The sequence below is a fragment of the Magallana gigas genome, chromosome 9 (genome assembly GCF_963853765.1).
Source record: "Magallana gigas chromosome 9, xbMagGiga1.1, whole genome shotgun sequence".
In the NCBI taxonomy this organism is placed as follows: domain Eukaryota; kingdom Metazoa; phylum Mollusca; class Bivalvia; order Ostreida; family Ostreidae; genus Magallana; species Magallana gigas.
The window spans coordinates 19,308,737-19,329,863 of record NC_088861.1 but is presented as its reverse complement, the minus strand read 5'-3'; the positions used below and the strand labels follow the sequence as shown (position 1 = coordinate 19,329,863).

At 34.4% G+C, this 21,127-nt stretch overlaps 4 protein-coding genes across 5 annotated transcripts; 3 read left to right on the top strand and 1 right to left on the bottom strand.

Moving 5' to 3' along the window:
* The first annotated feature begins 1,010 nt into the window (after positions 1 to 1,010).
* On the top strand, positions 1,011 to 5,898 carry LOC105343196 (methyltransferase-like protein 27). The gene is made up of 6 exons (XM_011450448.4): positions 1,011 to 1,146; positions 2,068 to 2,211; positions 2,781 to 2,912; positions 3,461 to 3,596; positions 4,921 to 5,013; positions 5,597 to 5,898. The coding sequence occupies exons 2-6, from the start codon at positions 2,077 to 2,079 to the stop codon at positions 5,776 to 5,778; spliced, it is 678 nt and encodes a 225-aa protein (XP_011448750.3). The 5' UTR covers positions 1,011 to 1,146; positions 2,068 to 2,076; the 3' UTR covers positions 5,779 to 5,898.
* A 1,800-nt stretch (positions 5,899 to 7,698) lies between these two features.
* On the top strand, positions 7,699 to 12,714 carry LOC105343195 (methyltransferase-like protein 27). The gene is made up of 5 exons (XM_034476859.2): positions 7,699 to 7,836; positions 8,069 to 8,200; positions 11,455 to 11,590; positions 11,811 to 11,903; positions 12,310 to 12,714. The coding sequence occupies exons 1-5, from the start codon at positions 7,699 to 7,701 to the stop codon at positions 12,489 to 12,491; spliced, it is 681 nt and encodes a 226-aa protein (XP_034332750.2). The 3' UTR covers positions 12,492 to 12,714.
* Positions 12,715 to 15,119: 2,405 nt separating this feature from the next.
* Positions 15,120 to 18,548, top strand: LOC105343194 (methyltransferase-like protein 27). 2 transcript variants are annotated; one of them, XM_011450442.4, is made up of 6 exons: positions 15,120 to 15,254; positions 15,461 to 15,598; positions 16,339 to 16,470; positions 17,064 to 17,199; positions 17,930 to 18,022; positions 18,239 to 18,547. In XM_011450442.4, exons 2-6 carry the CDS (start codon positions 15,464 to 15,466, stop codon positions 18,418 to 18,420), a joined length of 678 nt encoding a protein of 225 aa, XP_011448744.4. In that variant the 5' UTR covers positions 15,120 to 15,254; positions 15,461 to 15,463; the 3' UTR covers positions 18,421 to 18,547. The 2 variants fall into 2 exon arrangements, with proteins under 2 accessions (XP_011448744.4, XP_019928865.3); XM_020073306.3 differs by having other exon boundaries at positions 15,124 to 15,254; positions 15,464 to 15,598; positions 18,239 to 18,548.
* A 554-nt stretch (positions 18,549 to 19,102) lies between these two features.
* Positions 19,103 to 20,757, bottom strand: LOC105343193 (cerebellin-4). The gene is made up of 2 exons (XM_011450441.4): positions 20,274 to 20,757; positions 19,103 to 19,726 (listed from the first exon to the last, which is right to left on the bottom strand). The coding sequence occupies exons 1-2, from the start codon at positions 20,719 to 20,721 to the stop codon at positions 19,323 to 19,325; spliced, it is 852 nt and encodes a 283-aa protein (XP_011448743.3). The 5' UTR covers positions 20,722 to 20,757; the 3' UTR covers positions 19,103 to 19,322.
* Between the last annotated feature and the right edge of the window lie 370 nt (positions 20,758 to 21,127).

Below are 21,127 nucleotides of genomic sequence, written 5' to 3'. Positions count from 1 at the left end.
AATTCAAATTTGAATTGAAATCATAAAAAAAAATATAGTTGGCAGATAAATCTAGGATCGGTCATGCGTACATGTAAGTAGAAAAACATGTAGCCTCTATTTAACTGATGTGTAAACTCCAAAATATATATTTTTTTTATTAAGATATTAATGTTAACCTTACACAGTCGAACTAGATCTCAAAATCTTTATCACGGCGTGTCACCTAGATATCATGATCTCTCGCTGTAAAACATCGCTTAGTTTGAAGTGTACTACTCAAGGTCGCGTTCAGATCATATTCTTCAAATGCCTAACATGGCGTGATTTTTTTCCTCTTTATCATGCATACCATGCAACATCACACCATTTTATTGTCTGAATGACTCTTGGGGAATGGGGGGGGGGGGCAGCTATGAAACATATGTAAAGTAAAATAAAGGGGTTAAAAAGTTCCAGTCGATGAATTATTAGCTAGATCATTGATTATGTACTAAAAATATAAATGTAAATCCGTGTAAGTCCTTGCTCCTCCATTGCACATCTGACAGCGTCCGAACTCTCTCTGTCTCTCTCACAAACTCTCTCTGTCTCTCTCTGTCTCTCTCTCTCTTTCTCTCTCTCTCTCTCTCTCCCTAAAAGTACTTGTATATCGGACAAGATCACTTTAATCTGACCTTAATCGTAAAGGACCAATACAAATATGAATAAGGCAAGACTGGTTGTCCTTATTCAACTGGCCGCTTCTCTCTCTCTCTCTCTCTCTCTCTCTCTCTCTCTCTCTCTCTCTCTCTCTCTCTCTCTCTCTCTCTGTGAAATATCTAAAAGTACATGTATATCGGATAAGATCACTTTGATCCTTAATCAAAAACATGTAGGTCCAATACAAATATAAATAAGACAAGATTGGTTGCCCTTATTCAACTGGCCACTTTTTTTTCTCGGCCAGACGACATATTTCGTCAAGGTTAACCCCCCCCCCCCCAATATATATCCAGTGTAGTGTCCGCTGAATATTATCATAAAAATTTCCCTTGACCACTTGGTCTAGCCAACTATATAGAGCCGTAACTCTTCAGTTATTTAAATGCCAAGGTCATTGTCAAACACCGAGTAAAGTCGTGGAGACCTCTGAATGCATAGCAGAAGCGGAAATTTACCAGGCAGGTAAGAGACTGTCAGTATTCAAACACCATCTCTCATTAATGGTCCTATATTTCGCTCAATTAAAATTGACAGCTTTTTTTTTTAATAAATTGTGCTCAGCATTATATTCTAGGTGGTCAATTTCATTGAAGAACGCGAGATGCTCATGTTTATTATGGGCCACTTAATTAAGGGCTAGTTTGTATTGAATTCACCCAGCGGAAATTTACATTACGTAATGTAAACACGGCACGGACAAGGAATGGGATGACCACAATGGGGCTATCATGTGCCCGAAACTGTAGTGCATTTACAACATTTATAATAATCTTTGTTTTGAAAAATGTGCACTTTTTTAAAAAGCGTAACCTGCTGCTCGAATTAAGCAAAATATATTACAATGTTGTTTTCTTATGATGAGAATTATCTGTGTTGAAATTTATACATTTTCAAATTCATTGTTGCTTTTTATTTTCTACAACTTAGATTGATTTTGTTTATTGTGACACTATAAGTTATCTCTTTTAAAAATTACGAGAGAGAGAGAGAGAGAGAGAGAGAGAGAGAGAGAGAGAGAGAGAGAGAGAGAGAGAGAGAGAGAGAGATGGTAAATATAAAAATCCCACAAGTACATGTATGATAATATATTTACAAATATTGAAATTAGAAATAGATTATAACATTTTTTTAATCTCATGTTCTCGTGACAATATACAACAAAACTAGTTTTTTGAAATCGGAAAAAGGAAAACGAAATGTCATGTTCAGAAAATGATCTCATGTCATGTTCAGAGCAATAATAAATTAAACCACGTTTTAACGAAGGTCGCATTTTGCTTAAATTGACAGTGATTATAATCTATGCTCAGAATTATTCTCTCCGTGACCAATTTCTTTGTAGTACCTTAAAGCTTTACCTCAAAAATACTTTAATATCCTTAGAAAAGACAAATGACGACGTTTAGACATACCATTCCAGTTGAGGATCAGGATGCGGCAAAACTTGTGGGCAAAGTCCTGGCGGAAGGCCTGTCCCAGAAAGAACTGAACGCAGCTTACGACGATGTCTGCAAGGATTACGACAAGGTATCAACTCCTCACCTATACATCTTTTCAATGACGACTTATTAATTTTACTGACAGAATTGTGCAAGCCATTTTTCACCATACATCTTGTTATGAGCTGTCGGCCTAATAATAATCTCATTTCTTTTATAATGGTCCAGTCCACACCCCCCCCCCCCCCCGGCCCGGGTCTGTTTATATTGCTAAAATTCCAAATTAGTTATATTTGAAGTGCGTAATTATTGAAAGTGTTGTATTGTAATGTATATCTATTGTTTCTGCTGTTTATGTAATAGTTTTGAATCAAATTAAGTATAATTTTGTCCACTGTTGCCTCCCTTACTGAATTGAACATATTTCTAAATTGTAAATATGAATAAACATTAAAAATTCAGTTTTGCTTTTAAATTATTCTCACATTTTATATGATTGGAACGCACATTGAGTCTGAGACATTAAAAAAAAACCGATTTAGATTATTATCATTAATTTGAAATTTGTCAAAAGAATCACATGAAATACTGAAACAGTATGTATCTAAATTATCTCATCATGATAGCTTACAAGGTACGTTCTTAACTTTTTTGCAGGTTGTGTTAAGTAATGGTTACATGGCCCCAAACAGTGCGGCCCTGGCCGTTGCAAAAATCTACCCCGAGGCGGAGCGAGCCCAGAAGATAACCCTTGACATCGGTGCTGGGACGGGGCTGCTAGCGGAAGAGGTACTCGCCTCACGTCCCCTCCCCCTTTCCCCAAGAAGTCTCTAAAGAAAGTCGGTAGGAGCGAAATATATCAGTGGTGAAATCTGTAGGTTGCTTGGCTGTGCACGGAACAACCAATGTTCTTTAGTTAATGAGCCTGTGCTGGCTAGATATATTTAACTTTTTTGCTTTTAATTTTGCTCCACCCAGACACCCATTTTGTCCCCCCCCCCACCTTGTCTACATTATGAGTTAGAAAATTTAAAGCGCTACGTTAATTTCACTTAAAATTTTTGGGTTTTTTATTGGGGGGGGGGGGGGCGAAATTGGAGCAGGGAATTTTTTCAGACACATGTGAATGGACGGGAAAAAAGTAGCGAAAATGACCTGTCACTCGTTTGTAATGAAGTGCATTAAATTGATTTCTCTTTTTTTTCTTGACAAGTTTCCTCATTTGAATATAAAAACTACTGGCTATAATGTTTGGAGAGAAAATTACTGCAAATATAGATAAGCGTTTTGTTCATAAAATTATAGTCTTTATCAACTTGAAAACGATTGTATTGTAGATGCATAAAGTAGGATTTAAAATCTTTGATGCGTTAGAGCCGTCCCAAGGAATGTTAGATGTAGCCAAAGAGAAAGGCTTATACAGAAACTACATCTGTGAAGCCATTGGCAAGGAACAATTGAACCTTCCAGCAGGTATATTTGGCAGAGCAATGATTTGCATAGTTACATAATTATACAGAACATGATTAGAATAAGTGTATGTTTCTATTAAAAGTAGAAATAACATGATAAATTTGGCCCGATTACCTTTTATGTCAGACAAAAAAATTGAAATGGGTGTTATTATTATAATAATAAAGCACTATCTAATTAAAAATTAATCACAACATTTAAAACATAGAAACACGCCATCTTATAATGAACCAAACAATATAAGGCAGCAGCCTTCCATTTCTATTATTTAAGTTGAGCCTTAGAATACGCTTTTGTCATTTACATATTACACATGTAGAAGACCATATAAGCTATTTTTAAGTCTCCCAAACGAAGTTTGGAGACTTATTGTTTTTGTACAGTTCTTCTTTTTCTTCTTTCCCGCTCTGAACTTGTCCGTAGCCTTTCTCAGGGATGGCTTAACAGAATTGTACAAAACTCTATGATACGATAAGCCTGCATATCTAGATGTGCACGCTGGTTTAATTTTTCTCATTTGGGGTTGGCCAACCACTTTTCTGAGGGGTCAAATGGTCATGGGGTCTAACAGTGAACCTTATGGGAAAAATCGTAGACTCTATTGTAAATGGTTATAACTTGAAAACGGACAAAGATAATAATATAGGGTTTTCAGAATCATATATGAACTGTTACAAGCAATATATATGGTTTATTAGATCTGACCCCTGGGGTCATCCCCACCCCCAAGGAATTGGAAACCATATATCTCAGAAACTGTTAGAATCCTGACCCCTAAACCTATATATTCTTGTTCCATGTGTTAAGGGGCATCAAATGGTATGTAGGTCATGGGCCCTGGGGGTGGTCTTGACCCCCCTCAAACAGGAAGTGCCCAAATATCTTAAAAACAGTCCTGACCCCACCTCTATGCTATATATATTCTTGTTCCTTGTGTCAAGGGGCACCAAATGGTATGTAGGTCATGGGCCCTGGGGGTGATCCTGACCCCCCTCAAACAGGAAGTGCCCGAATATCTTGAAAACAGTTAAGATCCCCAACCCTTAACCATATATATTCTTGTTTCTTGGGTCATGTTGGTTCACCTGATAAATAGTAAAGGACCCCTGGGGAACATCATGAGACTTCAGAAATAAAAATAATCAAGTTCTTAATCTTTTTGTCTGTTAAGTTTGACCCATGTGGGTCACCCCTTCTCCCAAGGATGGCCTCGTTCGTTTGGGAGACTGTATAATCGCCCAGATTATAATTTCATCCGGTTAAAATGTAAATCCTTTAGGTACGATCGTGTTCTAAATGTATTTATTTCAATCTTGCTTTACAGCATCATACGACATCATCACAGTGGTCGGAAGTCACGGGGTAAACCACATCGAAAGCGAGGCTTTATATGAAATAATACGATTAACCAAGCCAGGTTCGTGTAATAAATGATTGTTTAATACATTGACAAACTTAAATGCAAAGGGCCTAGTGCGACATTATTTGTACAGCCTTATATGGTTATGGCTGTTCTATCATTTAGTATTTGGTTAAGGAATTTGGTTATTGGGTTTACGTCACAGATGTTAGTTTTACGTGTCACTGGTTACAAATAGACAGCGCTGCTAGACATTACACTGCAAAATCAGATGATGCAAATATGCATGCAAATTTTAAAAAAAATTTCTGGTAGATTAGCAAATAAGGTTACACACTTTTCTTTAAGTAAGGGAGTAATTTTTCTACTGTATACAGGGTTATTTTCGCCCCGGGATATTTTCGCCCCTCTAAACTTGCAAAAGGTTTAACACTCTCTCGATTTTGCCAAAATGCAGTTGTGTTAAAATGAATATTATATATACATGGAATTCATCCAGTCTTAAATTTGCCCACTGACAACGAGGGCGAAAGGGGCGAAAATAAAACGGGGCGAATATTTTCCTGTATACAGAATAAAAAACGAAAAATTGAGATTTTTAACATTCAGAACCTTATTATTTATTTCTTTATCACAACAGGTGGAATTGTATGCATCGTGGCACGAATGGAAAGTTTAACGAATCTAGAGGAATACAAAGATACGTTTTTCCCATTGTGTGATCAGCTTGAAAAAGAAGGTAGATGGCAGAAAATAGAATCCTCGTCGTGTCCGTACTGGCAGAAAGTGGAGGGGGCTCAAGTGTTGTATAAAGTGTGCTAGTTCTGTTAAATAAATCACAATGTTTCACGTTACCAAGAACAATGAATAAACATTCACTACATCACTGTGATAAAAACATGTTAAATACCCATTATCCGATTGGCCATGCGTTCGAATTGGCTATGCGTTCGAATGGGATATTCGTTCGAATTGGCTTTGCGTTCGAATGGATATTCGTTCGAATTGGCTTTGCGTTCGAATGGATATTCGTTCGAATTGGCTATGCGCTCGAATTGGCTATGCATTTGAATATTAAACATTTTCTTCAATGCAATATTGAAGACTACGATAGCTTATAAAGCATAAAAGACTTGTTTAAGTTTTTTTAGGATGGAAGTCGTAACCATACGCACATAGAAATCCTATCTGTTCAGAATGTTAAGTTTGAACAACAGAGTAATAAGGACTTTTATAACATGAACACATCGAAAACAAACAATCGAGAATTTTGAGGTTTTTTCCCCAGCCCTATGGCGCCTTAACTACCTGTACATATGCCAAAAACTTTTGTTTCACTTTTTGAAAATTTTGATTAAAATGAATTTACATATTGCGTTTGTCTACATTATTGTGAAATCAATTGGACCGCACATGCAGAGAGAGGGAGAAGGCTACAAAATCATATACGCCTCGACGTTTGGAACGAATCTTAAATGGGCGTGCCAAGAAATATATACAATGTAAATTCTAATTAATCTGTGTCAATGGAAATATTAATTATTTAAATTCTAGGCTTACTCCATATGCTATTTATTTAGAACAAGAAATGTTTTCTTTGGTGAGTCATGCGGGATATGAAGATTGCAACTTTGCAGAAAAAAATACATAACCCGTGTTAGCATGTTATATAATTTTTTTCTGCAATAATCGATACTTTCATAGCCCAAATAATTCATCAAAGAAAGCATTTTATTGTTTATAGTTACATTTTTTGAACAGGTTAATAAATTGATTGTTAATGTCAGTTAAATTAATTTAATTACTGTTAATGTAAGTATACACCCTCTGCATGGGAACTTGAGTCTGATATCATCATGATTATCTCTTGCAGTCCGTGAATTTTCTTAGATTGCAGAAGGTCGAATGGTCGAAACGACCATTCGATATATGGGGCGTGTAGATTTCAGTCCTGTACTTTTCTACATAGCTATGAATTGCAATCAATTTCCGTTAGAAATAGTTGAGATCATACTTGTATATAATCGGTGTGTGTAGCACACAAAATAAGCATTTGAAAAAAAAAATGGTTTCATAATCACCATGCAGCTGTAAGATGTATGTACCTTTCAAGATGAATGAAAAACAAATCTTTAGCAGTAAACAATTATTAAAGATTTAATTGTCATTGTCTGTGTAATGTAAATTAAGAAGTGCAAAGTGTTATGAAATGCCGGATGCCTCGCCTTTTTATAAAATGTTTCAGACAATTACACAACACAGCAACCGCGGCATGGATATACCTAGTCTAGTTTTAGACAACTTTGTCCATAGTTTAAATTAAAATAGGTCAAATTTCACATCAACAGGTAAGAGAAGTATTCATACAGCTACTCGATTTTTTAAGCAGTGCTTGTTAAAAAGATCAGTATGAAATTACAATTAGAGTTAATTTAATCAATATTGTGCTACATGTGTGTCATGTTCATTTTTTCGATAAGATAATTTTATGTGACGAAGTATTCAATTTGGCATAATATTTGATCACATGTTATTAGTATTCGACTGGTCATTTTTAAAGTATTATATATTCATTTCTTGATACAGTTCTGGTTTTGAAAATTAAATACACGTGTACCAAAGCTTTCAAGTCAATGACATGGTTACACAAAAAATATAATATACTTATTTATCTTTTTAAAAATTTAAAAATGATAATTAAAAAATTAATGCAAAGAATGTTTTTGATTGATTATTAAACAGATGGCAACCGAGAGTGAGTACACCCTTCCCTCGGCGGAGGCGGAAGTGACGACTCTGTTAGAGAAAGTTTTACACGAAGGTCTCAACACGACGGAACTTGCCGCTGTTTATGATGACCTCAGCCAGGAGTACGACAAGGTCATGAACAACTCTTGCAACAAATAGCGTCTGTGAATCAGAGTGTCGATAATTAAAGTTTATTTTTTTTAATTGAAAAACCACATTTATACCGTAAAACAACCACCCCCAAAATTTTACTGAAAAATCGGTTTTTACTAAAACTGTTTATTATTTTTTTCTGGTAAAAATATCGTCAATTACATTTTGAAGGTTTGTAAAACGAACAATGTCTTCAAATTGGCTCTCACAGGTTTTAACTGAGAGTAAATATTACGGTCCAAATACAGCCACGGACGCCGTGTCAAAGATAATCAAACCGGAGGAACGGCCTCAGAAAATAATCCTGGACATTGGCGCCGGAACGGGATTAGTTGCGGAAGAGGTTATTTGCATGTATTGTTTGGTGTGATGTTTTTGACGTCGTGCGAATATGATTCTAGTGTACCGTTTACATGTACCTCAGAAAATTATGTTTTTGGAGATTTTTATATACATAAAGTTATATATATACATATAAATTGCTGATTAAAGGTTGATTCAATAAATCAAAGTCTCTTCCGGACGTAAGCTCTCCTTTCAAAAGAAACTTAAATAATGTTTTACGGTGCAACCGTTGGGGCGAGCGCAGCAGGTGATCAAAAATGAATTATGATAAATCAATAAAAATAAAAGTAGTGACGTAAAGTAAATGAATTTGAATGCAAAATAAAATAAATATACCTAATTTTCCAGTAAATTTTCATTATGCATGTCATAATTCATAAGTCTTTTATTTATTTATATACCAATCTGATTAAAATCAGATCTTTGTAACGCTCCGAAATTCTGATAGTTGCTGAACAAAGTGTAGCGACATCAGAAGTTGTCGGAGCGGATCAAAGATCTGATTTTAATCAGATTGTTAAGGTCTTCCGTTTCCAACGGAAGACCTTATAGTTTTCGTACTGTTTCTTATTATTTTTTTTTTCCAAATTTTGTGCACGAGATTTCTCGAAAACTGTTCAACTGATTTCAACCATTTTTTCACAGAAGATGGGACTTGATGTAAACTTCATACATTTTTGAGATTTTTCCTGTCGTCACTTCCGGTACCGATTTATCGGCCGTTTTGTACATTTTTACGACCTATTTTGTGCAGAGCTGATCTCAGAAACTATCAGAGATATGACTATGAAATTTTCAGGATAGGTAGTCTATAGTTTGAAGTTGTGCACTATTATGTTGTTTTACGCCAGTGGCGCCATTTCTTGGAGCTCGCCTGGGCACGAAAATTGGGTACGAATTTCTATTCAAAATTTTCATACGTTTTGATCTGTATCTTTTTATCAGTTGATATTTTGTTTAGACATATATAACAAAAGTGGTAGAGATTCAAACGTTCTTTCCAACAAAATCAAGAAAAAGGGGCTGGCCCCTTTATTTAGGGGCCAAGACATTCGTAAACTCTATTACAAATAACATAAAAACAATAAAAATGTTGTGATGCATTATAGAAGCAAAGTTGTTGATCGTTACAATATCTATCAGAAAAAATTATTGCCACACCCATTTATTACGTAATTAGGGATTTTTAGGGGCCAAAGTACTTAAACTTGGACGCAATATATCTAGAGAAGTAGACATATTTTGTTAGACATCATAGAAGAGAAAATGTTTGAATTTATGATTTAAATCGATTCCACTTATCAAAACACGAATTTTGTCCCCATTAAGGATCTTAAGGGCTGGCCCCTAAAATATTAAATCATTTGTATCTCAAAAATGATCAACAATTTTAGATTGGTATAAGAACAAAATATGTTAGTATTCTTAAGACCTTTTCAAAGATATCAAGAAAAAGGGGCTTGCCCCTTTTTTTTTTGGGGGGGGGGGTAAGAGACTCGTAAAGTCTATTACAAATTACATAAAAACGATTAAGATTTCGTAATGCATTATAGAAGCAAAGTTGTTGATTGTAGCAATATCTATCTGAAAAACTCATTGCCACACCCATTTGTGTGTGTGTGGGAGATAATTCTGAAATTGTATCGATTATTCATGGTATGATTTAAAACAGAAATCGCAAGGAAGACCTACTCGTTACTCGTAACGAGATCGTATCTAGTTTATATACTGGTCGCACGCCAGTATAGAATTTAACTCAGATAAAATGTTGTTGAATAATTAAGATTTTAACATAATGTGCATTGCAGTTTATTTCATCTTTTCTTGCAGCAGACATTTTTCTTAAACTTACAAATAAAAATTGACTTATCAGAGACCCCCCCCCCCCACGTTTAAAAAAAAAATCAAATTTACGTATAAAAAAAATTTGTTGATCACATAAGGAAAATGGATCCCCCGGAAGCATGTAATACCGTAAATAGTAGTGAAAATAAAGACACTTTTGAGCAGCTAAAGAGCTAAAGGCGTACCACGCACTCCCCATTCCTCACCCCGATTAGAATTTTCCTGATTTTGAGAATTTTATTTTTCTTTTTGCTTGTGAAGATTTTTTGAATGAATTTGCCACGCCCCATTTAAAAAACGTTCCTGGAAATTACCGTAAATATAGTGAATAAAATAAATGTGAGCATTCATCCAAATGAGAGCGAGTAACAGCTGTTTCCTGTCTCTGAAGAAATGTCCCCATTCGTTAGCTCTGCAAGATTTTTAGAAAATTTTGGTATTCATATTTCAGCAGATTTACAATAACTACTTAGAGTAGTTCCCCCTTATTGTGACGTCAACGTTCACGTCGGTCAAGTGTAGTCTGTCTCTTTGAAAACACACTAGAAAAAACTACGCGAAAAATACTGTTTTGTTTACTTAAAAAGCATGATGTTCTGGAAATTACACAATTTATCTGTTTCTCAGAAGTTTTACTTTGATTCTCGCGAGATGGTATCCAGTCTAGTTAGATCGGCCGACATTGAGGATTTGCATTGTGGGTCGAAATTTACTGACGCCGAAAAATTCTGTCAGATCAATGTGTAAGAAATCCATTGTGACGTCACTCGGAAGGACGATAACTCCGTTAGTCTTAAAAGTAATGGAAATTGGCGTTGTGTTATTTACAATGCATGCATGTACATAGTTTTTTATCTTGTTCTCGCGAGAGTGTGAAATGGGAAACCATAATTACAGGGAACTACTGGGACGATTAAAACAAGGCATTACTGGTCCGATTTACTGACGCCAAAAAAATCCGTTGAATGAATGTGCAAATAGTCCGAATTTTCTATTCACACACGCCTTGCCGGTAGAGCTCGCTTCGCGCCGGCGCTGCGCGCCTGCGAGCTGCGCTCGCTATCAAATGTGAAAAATTTGTGAATTTTTAAAGAGTGAAATATAACTGTAAAGTAAACATGCAGCTCTTTACACGATGCCCCAAAGAATAAAAAAAGTATTTGAGAAATTGAGCAATGAACCAAAAAAAAACAACAAAAAACGGGACATTGAATTCCATAATTAATGAGTGAATTTAATAAGCAACAACATGGTTTACCAATTCTCATGTGAGTACATTAAATGATTTAACTTCAAGTTCAAGTTAAGGCGATGTGAAAATACAACCATGACATCTTTTGGTTCTTTCATTTAAAACACACAGACACCCAGATATGTTTTGCATCTGTCAGAATTGTAATGTTGCAGTTGACAAAGAAGGGATTTAAAGTCTTTGATGCCTTGGACCCATCATCTGGAATGCTAGAGAAGGCTCGAGAGAAGGGGTTGTACAGGAACTACATCTATGAAGTGATTGGCTCAAAACCCTTGAACATTCCCTCAGGTACATGTAACAAATTAAGCCTCTAAATCAAAATTCAAAACTCTCGAAAACTGATCGAAAGTGTTCAAAACACTAATGATACATTTCAAGGGTTGGCATATCAATACTGATATAAAAAAGGAAGTAACACAGGTATGGTTTGAATAGTTTATAGTTAAGATCTACACAAAACTTTGTCCAGTATTTGTGATAGACTTTTTTTTCTTCCAAATATACATAGGATCGTATGATGTTATAACTGTTGTCGGTAGTCACACAAAAAATCACATCAAAGGCGAAGCTTTGCAAGAAATGATACGACTGTTGAAGTCTGGTAAGTGACGACCTTTCATTTACTATAAAAAAACAACAACAACTGACACAATGTTGAATGATTCATATTGAACAAACTCTAATTCATAGTATTCTAGAGAACAACTTTAAAAAAATCCGAATAATTTATTTAAAAAAAAATAAAACAATGTTAGCTTCAGTTTTAGCAGGAAAACATTGCAAAAAAATATATAGGACGATATTGACGTAATTTTGCTACATACTTGTATTAATATTATTCAGAATCTGTGTATACGTGTGATTTTTCCACAAAAACACGAATAATAGAAGTAAAGATGGCCATATTTTTTCTGTCATTGAATTAATAAATGAAAACTTTACATCATAATTTGAAAACTGCAGAGTTTATATATTTTTTATAAGAAAATGTCACATTTTTTCCTCAGGCGGTATCATCTGTATAGTAGCACGTATGGAAGGGTTTTACAAATTCGAGGAATATAAAGATTCATTCTTCCCGCTCTGTGACAAACTAGAAAAAGACGGAAAATGGCAGAAAATCGAGTGTTCCGAATGCCCATACTGGAATACCCTTAAAGGAATAACATTTTTGTACAAGGTGTGCTGACGGAACAATATAGCAGGTGCCTGTTCGCTCTATATTTCCTATCCGCTATTTTACATTTGATAAATAAAAATAAATTGTTCCAATGGGACCGAATTTCGCAGAACGACTTTGTTTTCATGTGTAACCAAAATTGCTCTGCTTTGACGTATATGATAAGTCAACCAATTGTTTAATCTGCGATGAACTGCAATCGTTAATAAAATCAAAGGTGACCTATTCATTGGTCAAAATGGGTTGTTGTCTTATATTTATGTACAACTGATTGTTTAAAATGTGTATTGTACGGCACAATTGTACATAATTATATGCACATGTCACTTTAATAGCTAATTAATTTACTTGTAATAATCAAGAGAGATATCATTGTTGTGACCTACTGTATGTAACTTAAGTCAATCGATTTATTGGGATGAACAATGATATGTCCTATTTTAAAAATTAATAATTGTTTGCTGGTAAAAAAGAACTTTTGCTACTCTGTCCCAAGATATCCTCGATTGAGAGTCTGAAGGAACATCATATGATGAATAATTAATTCATGTTTACTTAGTAAAACACCACATAGTTAGAGTCAATGACCCAGAGTAAGACGGAACCCTTTGCGGATGCTACTCTTTCATATAAATGGCAATAAGTTAAGGACTTGTTGACCTAAATTGCAGATACTTGATATAGTTTACATGTACTTGTCTATTTAACATACTTAACGTTAACACGAAATGTCAATTGTTTAATGATTGTAGTCGATTGTTTTCTTTGTTGTATATTAATCATATAAACCCAAGATGAGAGAGAGAGAGACAGAGAGAGAGAGAGAGAGAGAGAGAGACAGAGAGCTGTCGTGAAATTAAAAAGTTTATAAATTATTTTTTTAAAATGTCTCATCTTGCATTGTTCGCAATATATAGGGAAAAAGCCTATCATGCAGGTGAAAATGGGCATTTAATTATTTCAAGCAATTATTACGGGATATGAGTATGACGTCCTGAATGTCGGCTCAATACAGACTGACTTTGTGAAGTTGGTTGATAACAAATTTCCGGAGAGCTATTATAATACAGCTTTACAGCTACTTGTGAACATTTACTCTTTACCATAAAGCAGCTACTTAATTTTTTAAAATTATCGTCAATACAGTATATATTTTAAAATATTTATAATTAAAACTCTACCAGTTCAAATTCGATCAAATTCAGCTGACCCATCCCGTTCCTTACTTTCAGAAATCCTATTTCCGAAGAAAAAACATAATTACAAAAACATAAACATACTAGTATACCCGTACTATTTCTTCAAAACCTTTCAATTTTTAACAAAACTTGGTGCTTATAAAACTTCTTTTTATTTATAACAGTTTTAGATTGTTTTATTATTTATCTTTCACTTGCAAAACAAAATCATTTTGATATTTAAAAAAAGTTTAAATAGGTAAATACATTTCATTATAGTTACATACATTTTTCTGCGAAAAATTCCCAAATCTTTGCAGGTCGTTTATTCAAACTAATTCAGAAAAATAGCAAGAGAAAAGCTGTCAATGTGACAGCAAACCGGGTTTTTTGTGTGTGAACAGTATTCATAATCCATTTGTCAATCCTGAATTGATAAATACTACCTATCCAAAGAAATGGGATACTCTATAGCAATGTATTTTCCAAAAAAATGACCAAGTTCAACAGCTGATATTTTTCCAATTTGCATATCTATGATCTATGTATAATTGATTTTCAAAAGAACTGTACGAGGAGTTATCGGTACAATAAGGGTACCTTTTTGGCAGCCACTCGCCCGCCCGCCATTTTCATCACTATTTCAATAATCGGAAAACCCGGTTAAAATTTCTCTTTTAAAATTCTTAGAATTCAGAAGCAATGGAGCTACAGACTGTACTTGGGACCTCACGGCGGTCTCCGAACCCCATGCCGCTCAAAATATATTTACCCCCTTAGGAAATTTCTTGATCCGTCTCATTTCTAGAAAAGAGTACGCATTAACTTATATTCCAGTTTAAATTACATCTCAAATTATTTTAGAGAAATAAGACATCAGGCATTTCTTTTTAACCGTTATCGTATAATACCATGATAATTATACTACAGAAGTTTGCGCATTCGTCACATCGGCATCGATTCTTATATAGATGAACCTCTTCCTGTTTGGTCCAGTTTCAATCATACCCCGAACACCTTTCTAAAAATAATACCGGTATTTTCGATAGAAAAAGAGTCGTTCATTAAAAGCTTATTGCAACAGTTTAGCGGAATATCATGTTTATTTTCCGTCCATTCCGGCAATTACGACATGCCATTTCTTGCAGCAAGGCAGTTGCCATATAAGGTCATGTCAAAATTCGACAAACTTGTAGACTTTACATTTGTCAATTTGTATCATGTCAGACGTGCTATTGCCGAGCCTGAAGATACAAATGCAGAAACTACGCATTGAAAGTGTGCAGAGTTGAAGGTTTAATTAACTAATGAAAACATAAAGCTGCAAAATATGCATCATGCGAAGGAACTGAGTCAAATCGTACATGTGTTTATGCCCGAGTTTTATAGGGTACACGATCAGAATTACACATATTCATACTCAGGCTCACACACCAACACGATTGCATATTCGGATGTCTGGATTTTTGAACACGATTACCCTCCATATAACAGCACTATCAGTTGTGTCAAGATTTATACACATGTCTTGAAAGGATTTACGTTTTAAAAATCCGGATGCACAATTAAATAGGTCACACACAAACATTTACAGGTAAGCGACGTTTTTTAAATAAAATATCTGGTTACCTTGAGCACATATGTACATGTCAAAATAACATGGCAGCAAATCATAATGACACTTTGCAATATTTTGACAAACAGATTTTCTACGCAGTTTACGTATCGAAAGATCTACACGAAAGGAATACGTTGCAAAAGTGATCAGAAAAGTTTATATTTTTTTCATTTTCATTAAAGCAGATGGACACCAACAAGTACAGTGTCCCCTCGGCAGAGACAGGGGTGACAACTCTGCTGGGAAAAGTTTTCAAAGATGGACTTAATCAGTCAGAACTTGCCGCCGCTTATGATGACGTCAGCAAGGATTACGATAAGGTGCTTTCTAGAGTATACACTGTAGGCGAGTTCTTCTGTTGTCCATATGTTTATTATCCTCATGCAATATTTACTAAGGAGACGCATTTTCGCCACAATGACACTTACTTTAATCATTTTCTCACACGTAATCTAATATTTAACTTTTACCCATTAATCTGTACATTTAAAGCTGTCATTACTAGTAATCTGTAAAACTCTCAACTTAAAATGTTTACTAATTAGTCTGCAAATTTTTATTTTTATAAGTATCATTTTTGGGCGATTCCATCTTAATATTGCGATGGACCATCATCGTAGAGCAAACCGCCATCCCCGGAATGGTAACACCCTGCAAACAGCTACAAATATAACTCGTCTGTTAGAATCAGATTGCAAACAATAAGAAATCCTGGCCAATGGGAATTGGTCGTGTAATCAAATTGTATCTATATTCCAGTTATCGTAAAAAATGATGCCTCAGTGCTTATTTTTGATCTTTTAAATCAATTTAAGGCATATGTTGAGATTAACATCAACATTATTATCAAACATTGTGGCTTTCGTTGTTCTCAAGCCTAGTGAATGAAATCAAAATGGTTACAAAATATTTGAGCTTAAATATTGTTGTTCCCAAGTCTACTGTATTTATATGATATGACTTAATATTTTTGAGCTCATATGTATATTGAGCTATAAAATCACTGATACACATAGAATACATTTTCTGTGATTATGTATGGCCCTTTGGTGTCTTGCAGGTTTTAACTAAAAGTGAGTACGTTGCTCATAAAACAGCGACAGAATCCCTCGCAAAGTTAATCAAACCAGATGAACGACCCCAGAAAACAATCCTGGACATCGGCGCCGGAACGGGATTGGTTGCAGAAGAGGTAGTCATTGTCTAATCTTATGTTACAGATGTTACAATGTATAGTATTGTTTGCTGTGAAAAATATTTAGATTTAAATCTCAAACGATGCTTTTACATCGACAAGTTTTGAGAGTTCAAGTAATGTCTTGTTCATCATCATCACCATCTTCTTCTTCTTCTTCTTCAAGCGAGCTACACTGTGGTTTATCTCATTAGAGTAATCACGTAAGATACTATGTAAGAAATCTTGCGCTCTTACAAAATTCTTACCTTAAGTTTAACACCGTGAAGATGGAGTGTAAATTCCTATATCAATGACACTTTAAAAGGACCTTAAATGATGTTATATTTTGTCCCACAAGGAAATGAAAAATTATCTTTTTTCCCTTTGAAGAAGAGCACAGAACAAAAGTGTCAATGTAATAGAATGTTAAAGTTTTTAAAGAAATGGTCATTAAATTTTTACTTTGCAAAAAAAGGCCCAACTATAAGGGTTGGTTACAGATGCAAATTGATTAAAAGAGGACTTGAAAATTCTCGAAATGAACATGTCAAATTAAAATGAGTTTCGTAAGAGTTGACCTAAATGTATTAGACTTGTTCGTATTACAGTTGACCAAGATTGGCTTTAAAATTATTGATGCCTTGGAGCCGTCGTCTGGTATGCTGGAGAAGGCACGAGAGAAAGGATTGTACCGGAAGTACATCTGTGAGGCTATTGGAACAGAACCTTTAAATATTCCATCAGGTAGCAAATAGGTCCTAATATATCAGTAATGATATTTGGTTTTTTTTTATTAATTTCACCTTGAGCAAATTTATGTGACTATTTTCAAAAGCTATTATAATGAGGTTTAGATGAATAACTATTAACTAAGGCACATAATAACTATCAACAAAGGGACATAATAACTATTAACTAAGGGACAACTATTAACTAAGGGACATAATAACTATTAACTAAGGGACATAATAACTATTAACTAAGGGACATAAGAACTATTAACTAAGGGACATAATAACTATTAACCAAGGGACATAAGAACTATTAACTAAGGGACATAATAACTATTAACTAAGGGACATAATAACTATTAACTAAGGGACAACTATTAACTAAGGGACATAATAACTATTAACTAAGGGACATAATAACTATTAACCAAGGGACATAAGAACTATTAACTAAGGGACATAAGAATTGAAATCAGGAGGCTGGATGATCAACAAATTAACCACCAGATCTACTAAAAAATTTTAGACATGATTTCTTTGCCTAAAACCATTGCATAGTAATTAAAGAAAAGAGTCCAATATTTTTGATTTAAAATTCAAACATTTTCTCTACAGGGGTGTTCTTGTAAAGAAGATTTATATAATCTTAATATGGCCATGCCCATCAAAAACCCTCTTCAGTAAATACTTGTATGTACAATACGTATCCTTGACCTCATAACGCACTCTTTTTTTCTAAATAGGATCTTATGATATTGTAACTGTTGTCGGAGGCCATACGAAAAATCACATTCAAAGTGAAGCTCTGGAGGAAATGATAAGACTGGTGAATGCGGGTAAGTGACAACTTCTGCAAAAACTACACCGCTAGAAAATAAAACTTTTGACCTTTAAAGATTTGACACTCATTGTGGAAAATGTATTTCCATCTTCCATCGATATATTGCTATTTCTAAGATTTTCCGATAAATCAAAGTACAGGAAGTATCGCTTTGAGAAAACATTCTGAAAAAACTGAAAGAATTCTTTTTCAGCATTGCTTATCTTTTCAGATGGAACCATCTGCATCGTATCCCGTATGGAAGGGTTTTACCAATTTGAGGAATATAAAGATTCATTCTTCCCGCTCTGTGATAAACTAGAAAAAGACGGCAAATGGCAGAAAATCGAGTGCTCCGAATGTCCATTCTGGAAAACTGTTCCAGGATTGAAGTTTTTGTACAGGGTGTGCTAAAAATGAAGGAGCTTGATAAAAAAATATTAATATATAACTTCCTTAAGAAGCATAGGAATAAAGTTTACCTATTTTGACAATACACCTATCCTATAAGTGTTTTACTTTTTGATGCTTTTTATTGAAAATGTTGATATTAAATCTGAAAAATATTCTAAGCTTACGCATAGAACTCATTTAGATTGAATTTACCCTGCTAATGTATCTATGCAATTACATCACCTATTTGTTTAATATTGCGAAGAGATATATATCTGATGATTAATTGTTATTAATACATATATATCAAGATTTAAATGTGTAATGCAGCGGATAAAAGGGTAAATTTTGTAGCCGAGTAGTAAGTTCAAAATTAGTCGATTGAAATGTATTAAGATCTTTTGTATAATTAACAAGAATTCTGAGAGTATTGCATCAGCAGTACACGTCCCCTACCGGTTTGTGGAAATTGTGAAAACAATGCACTGTTATGCAGAATATCGAACCCGAACATTAAAAAATTGGAATATAAAAAATTAATTAATGGAAATAAAAAATTAATTAATGGAAAACTGAAGTGGGACAGACAGACGGACGGACAGACTGACTGACGGACGCAGAGGAAAGCTATAGTCCCCTCCGGTGAAAACCGGTAGGGGACTAAAAAAAGAACACCCAGGTCAATAGGAAACAGCGATGATAGTATTCTTTTTCACATTTATTTTTAAAATCATCCAGATAAAACCAAAAAGTAAAAACGAACAAATTTCTGATGACAAATTCTTCTATATTTTTTTTTTGTATAAATCAATTCTCATATAAATCAGGAACTTTTGTGATTAAAGTTTAAATTATATACATTGAAACTTAAAAAATATGAAACAATATTTTTGAAAAAAAAAACAAACAAAAAGAACATGTCTTTATCGCACTTTCCATCCTTTGAAACTGGACCACTGATTTCCTTGCAGTAAAATGGCATCCACTTTTCGAATATTCACCAAATCTCCCTTTTTAAGAACCAAGGGAACTGTATTAGAACAACTTTCATATCCTTGTCTATCAAGTTCAGTACTGCATTTTGCCAGATCTTTTCTCTCCCCATTCACAAGAATCTCCGAATCGAACATTGGCATTTCGGCTACGAGGTTCGTCCAGGAAAATACAAGAAGTCCACTAGATGGCGCTGTGAAGAATCCCGTGATCGTGTTGTAAACGCCATTTGTGTTCAGCCAGGTCTTATCGTACACAACGTTTTCTGCAGTGAGTTTGCTTAAATCATGCTTTTGACTCATATAGGCACTGAATGCAACAACTGACTCATTGTCTGTGGAAAAAAAATTGGTTTATCTAAAATTAGGATGATTTTGACATAAACAAAAATAATTAAATATAAGGTTTAGTTTCTTTACCAATATTTAGGGTTACAAGTTACATTAATGCATCTTAATAATAATAAGTCATTAATATGCTGTCCTAAAACGTCGTGTTTCGTAAAATTCAAAATTTGTATATCAAGATTGTTGAATAATTGCATAAACATTGAATTTCGCAAGTTTATTAAAAAAAAATACTAGCATTCGGAACATTGTTTGCTCATTTTTAAATGAGTATCGGCAATTTTCTGACGTGCACATCTATTATCGAGTTTTCTGTCTTGTTTGAAAAAAAAAACCCCTGTAAAATGTGACACAAATAGTTTCATTGTAAATTAAAGTAGCACTCTTTTTATTAGTTATAAATTGATTTTAAATTTCTTATTGCTCTTTTTCACAATTTAGATATTTTTACACAAAAGATCAATACACAACTCTTTTGAAACTCAAGTGTTTTAATGATGTAATTTGAGCTTCAGGAAAAGTTTGATAACTTACCCTGAGAACGTGTAGAAGCAACATTGGGCAAACCATACCCTGTTGCAGCGTCAGTTGCATTGCTCAAAAGGATAGAAATTTGCTCCTGAGTATCACGCATACGCCGGTTTTCGTTTTCAAGCGCAACTATTTTCTTCTCCATTGCTTCCAGTTTGTCTTCAAACTGTCGACCTTCCACTGCGATGGCCATCATTCGTTGTTTCACGGTAAGCATGTCGCTGCTCAACGTGTACAGTTGGTTGACCAGAGACAGCCTGATCAAAGACTCCTGATTCAGTTGTTGTTGCAAGGACCGAAGGTCGACGGCATCACTCGATTGCTCGACGACTCGACTACTCGAATCGAAACCTTGGTCAGAAGTAAGATTTGAGATAGCCGCAACAACGTGGATTATTGTCCACAAGATTATGAGTTGATGTGAACTGGGATACATTTTGCAGAATACCATACATTACAATGAACACTATGATATCTTTCGAAAGAGAATACCTACCAAGGAAGTTAGGGTTAGTATCACAGGCTAAGTGGAGTACATCCGCCACTTAGAATATATACGCATTAACTTTAATGAAAATCATATAGTGTACACCAAGTGCAAAATAATTACTTGATGAAACACACTTTGAAGGATATTAATAAAAATATTTGTTCATTACAGCGGAATACTTATTCATTCTCAATCAAACCACACTTCACTTTTATTATAGGGTTAATGGTTTATATGTGTAAAAAATACCTTCAATATGATGGGCCATCCTTTAAAAAATGACATGATACAAAATATATAAAAAGCTATTTTGCCAAACATAGATAACGCATATATATACGGGGTCGTCGTGTAAATAACAATTTCA

Bases quoted from the DNA above. Each gene is read 5' to 3' on its own strand.
- LOC105343196 (XM_011450448.4), top strand. From the start codon at position 2,077: ATGACGACGTTTAGACATACCATTCCAGTTGAGGATCAGGATGCGGCA. The intron at 2,913-3,460 runs GTACTCGCCTCA...ATTGTATTGTAG, and splicing joins CGGGGCTGCTAGCGGAAGAG to ATGCATAAAGTAGGATTTAA. The intron at 5,014-5,596 runs GTTCGTGTAATA...TTATCACAACAG, and splicing joins AATACGATTAACCAAGCCAG to GTGGAATTGTATGCATCGTG.
- LOC105343195 (XM_034476859.2), top strand. From the start codon at position 7,699: ATGGCAACCGAGAGTGAGTACACCCTTCCCTCGGCGGAGGCGGAAGTG. The intron at 8,201-11,454 runs GTTATTTGCATG...GTAATGTTGCAG, and splicing joins CGGGATTAGTTGCGGAAGAG to TTGACAAAGAAGGGATTTAA. The intron at 11,591-11,810 runs GTACATGTAACA...AAATATACATAG, and splicing joins ACCCTTGAACATTCCCTCAG to GATCGTATGATGTTATAACT.
- LOC105343194 (XM_020073306.3), top strand. From the start codon at position 15,464: ATGGACACCAACAAGTACAGTGTCCCCTCGGCAGAGACAGGGGTGACA. The intron at 16,471-17,063 runs GTAGTCATTGTC...TTCGTATTACAG, and splicing joins CGGGATTGGTTGCAGAAGAG to TTGACCAAGATTGGCTTTAA. The intron at 17,200-17,929 runs GTAGCAAATAGG...TTTTCTAAATAG, and splicing joins ACCTTTAAATATTCCATCAG to GATCTTATGATATTGTAACT.
- LOC105343193 (XM_011450441.4), bottom strand. From the start codon at position 20,721: ATGGTATTCTGCAAAATGTATCCCAGTTCACATCAACTCATAATCTTG. The intron at 19,727-20,273 runs GTAAGTTATCAA...TTTTTTCCACAG, and splicing joins TGCTTCTACACGTTCTCAGG to ACAATGAGTCAGTTGTTGCA.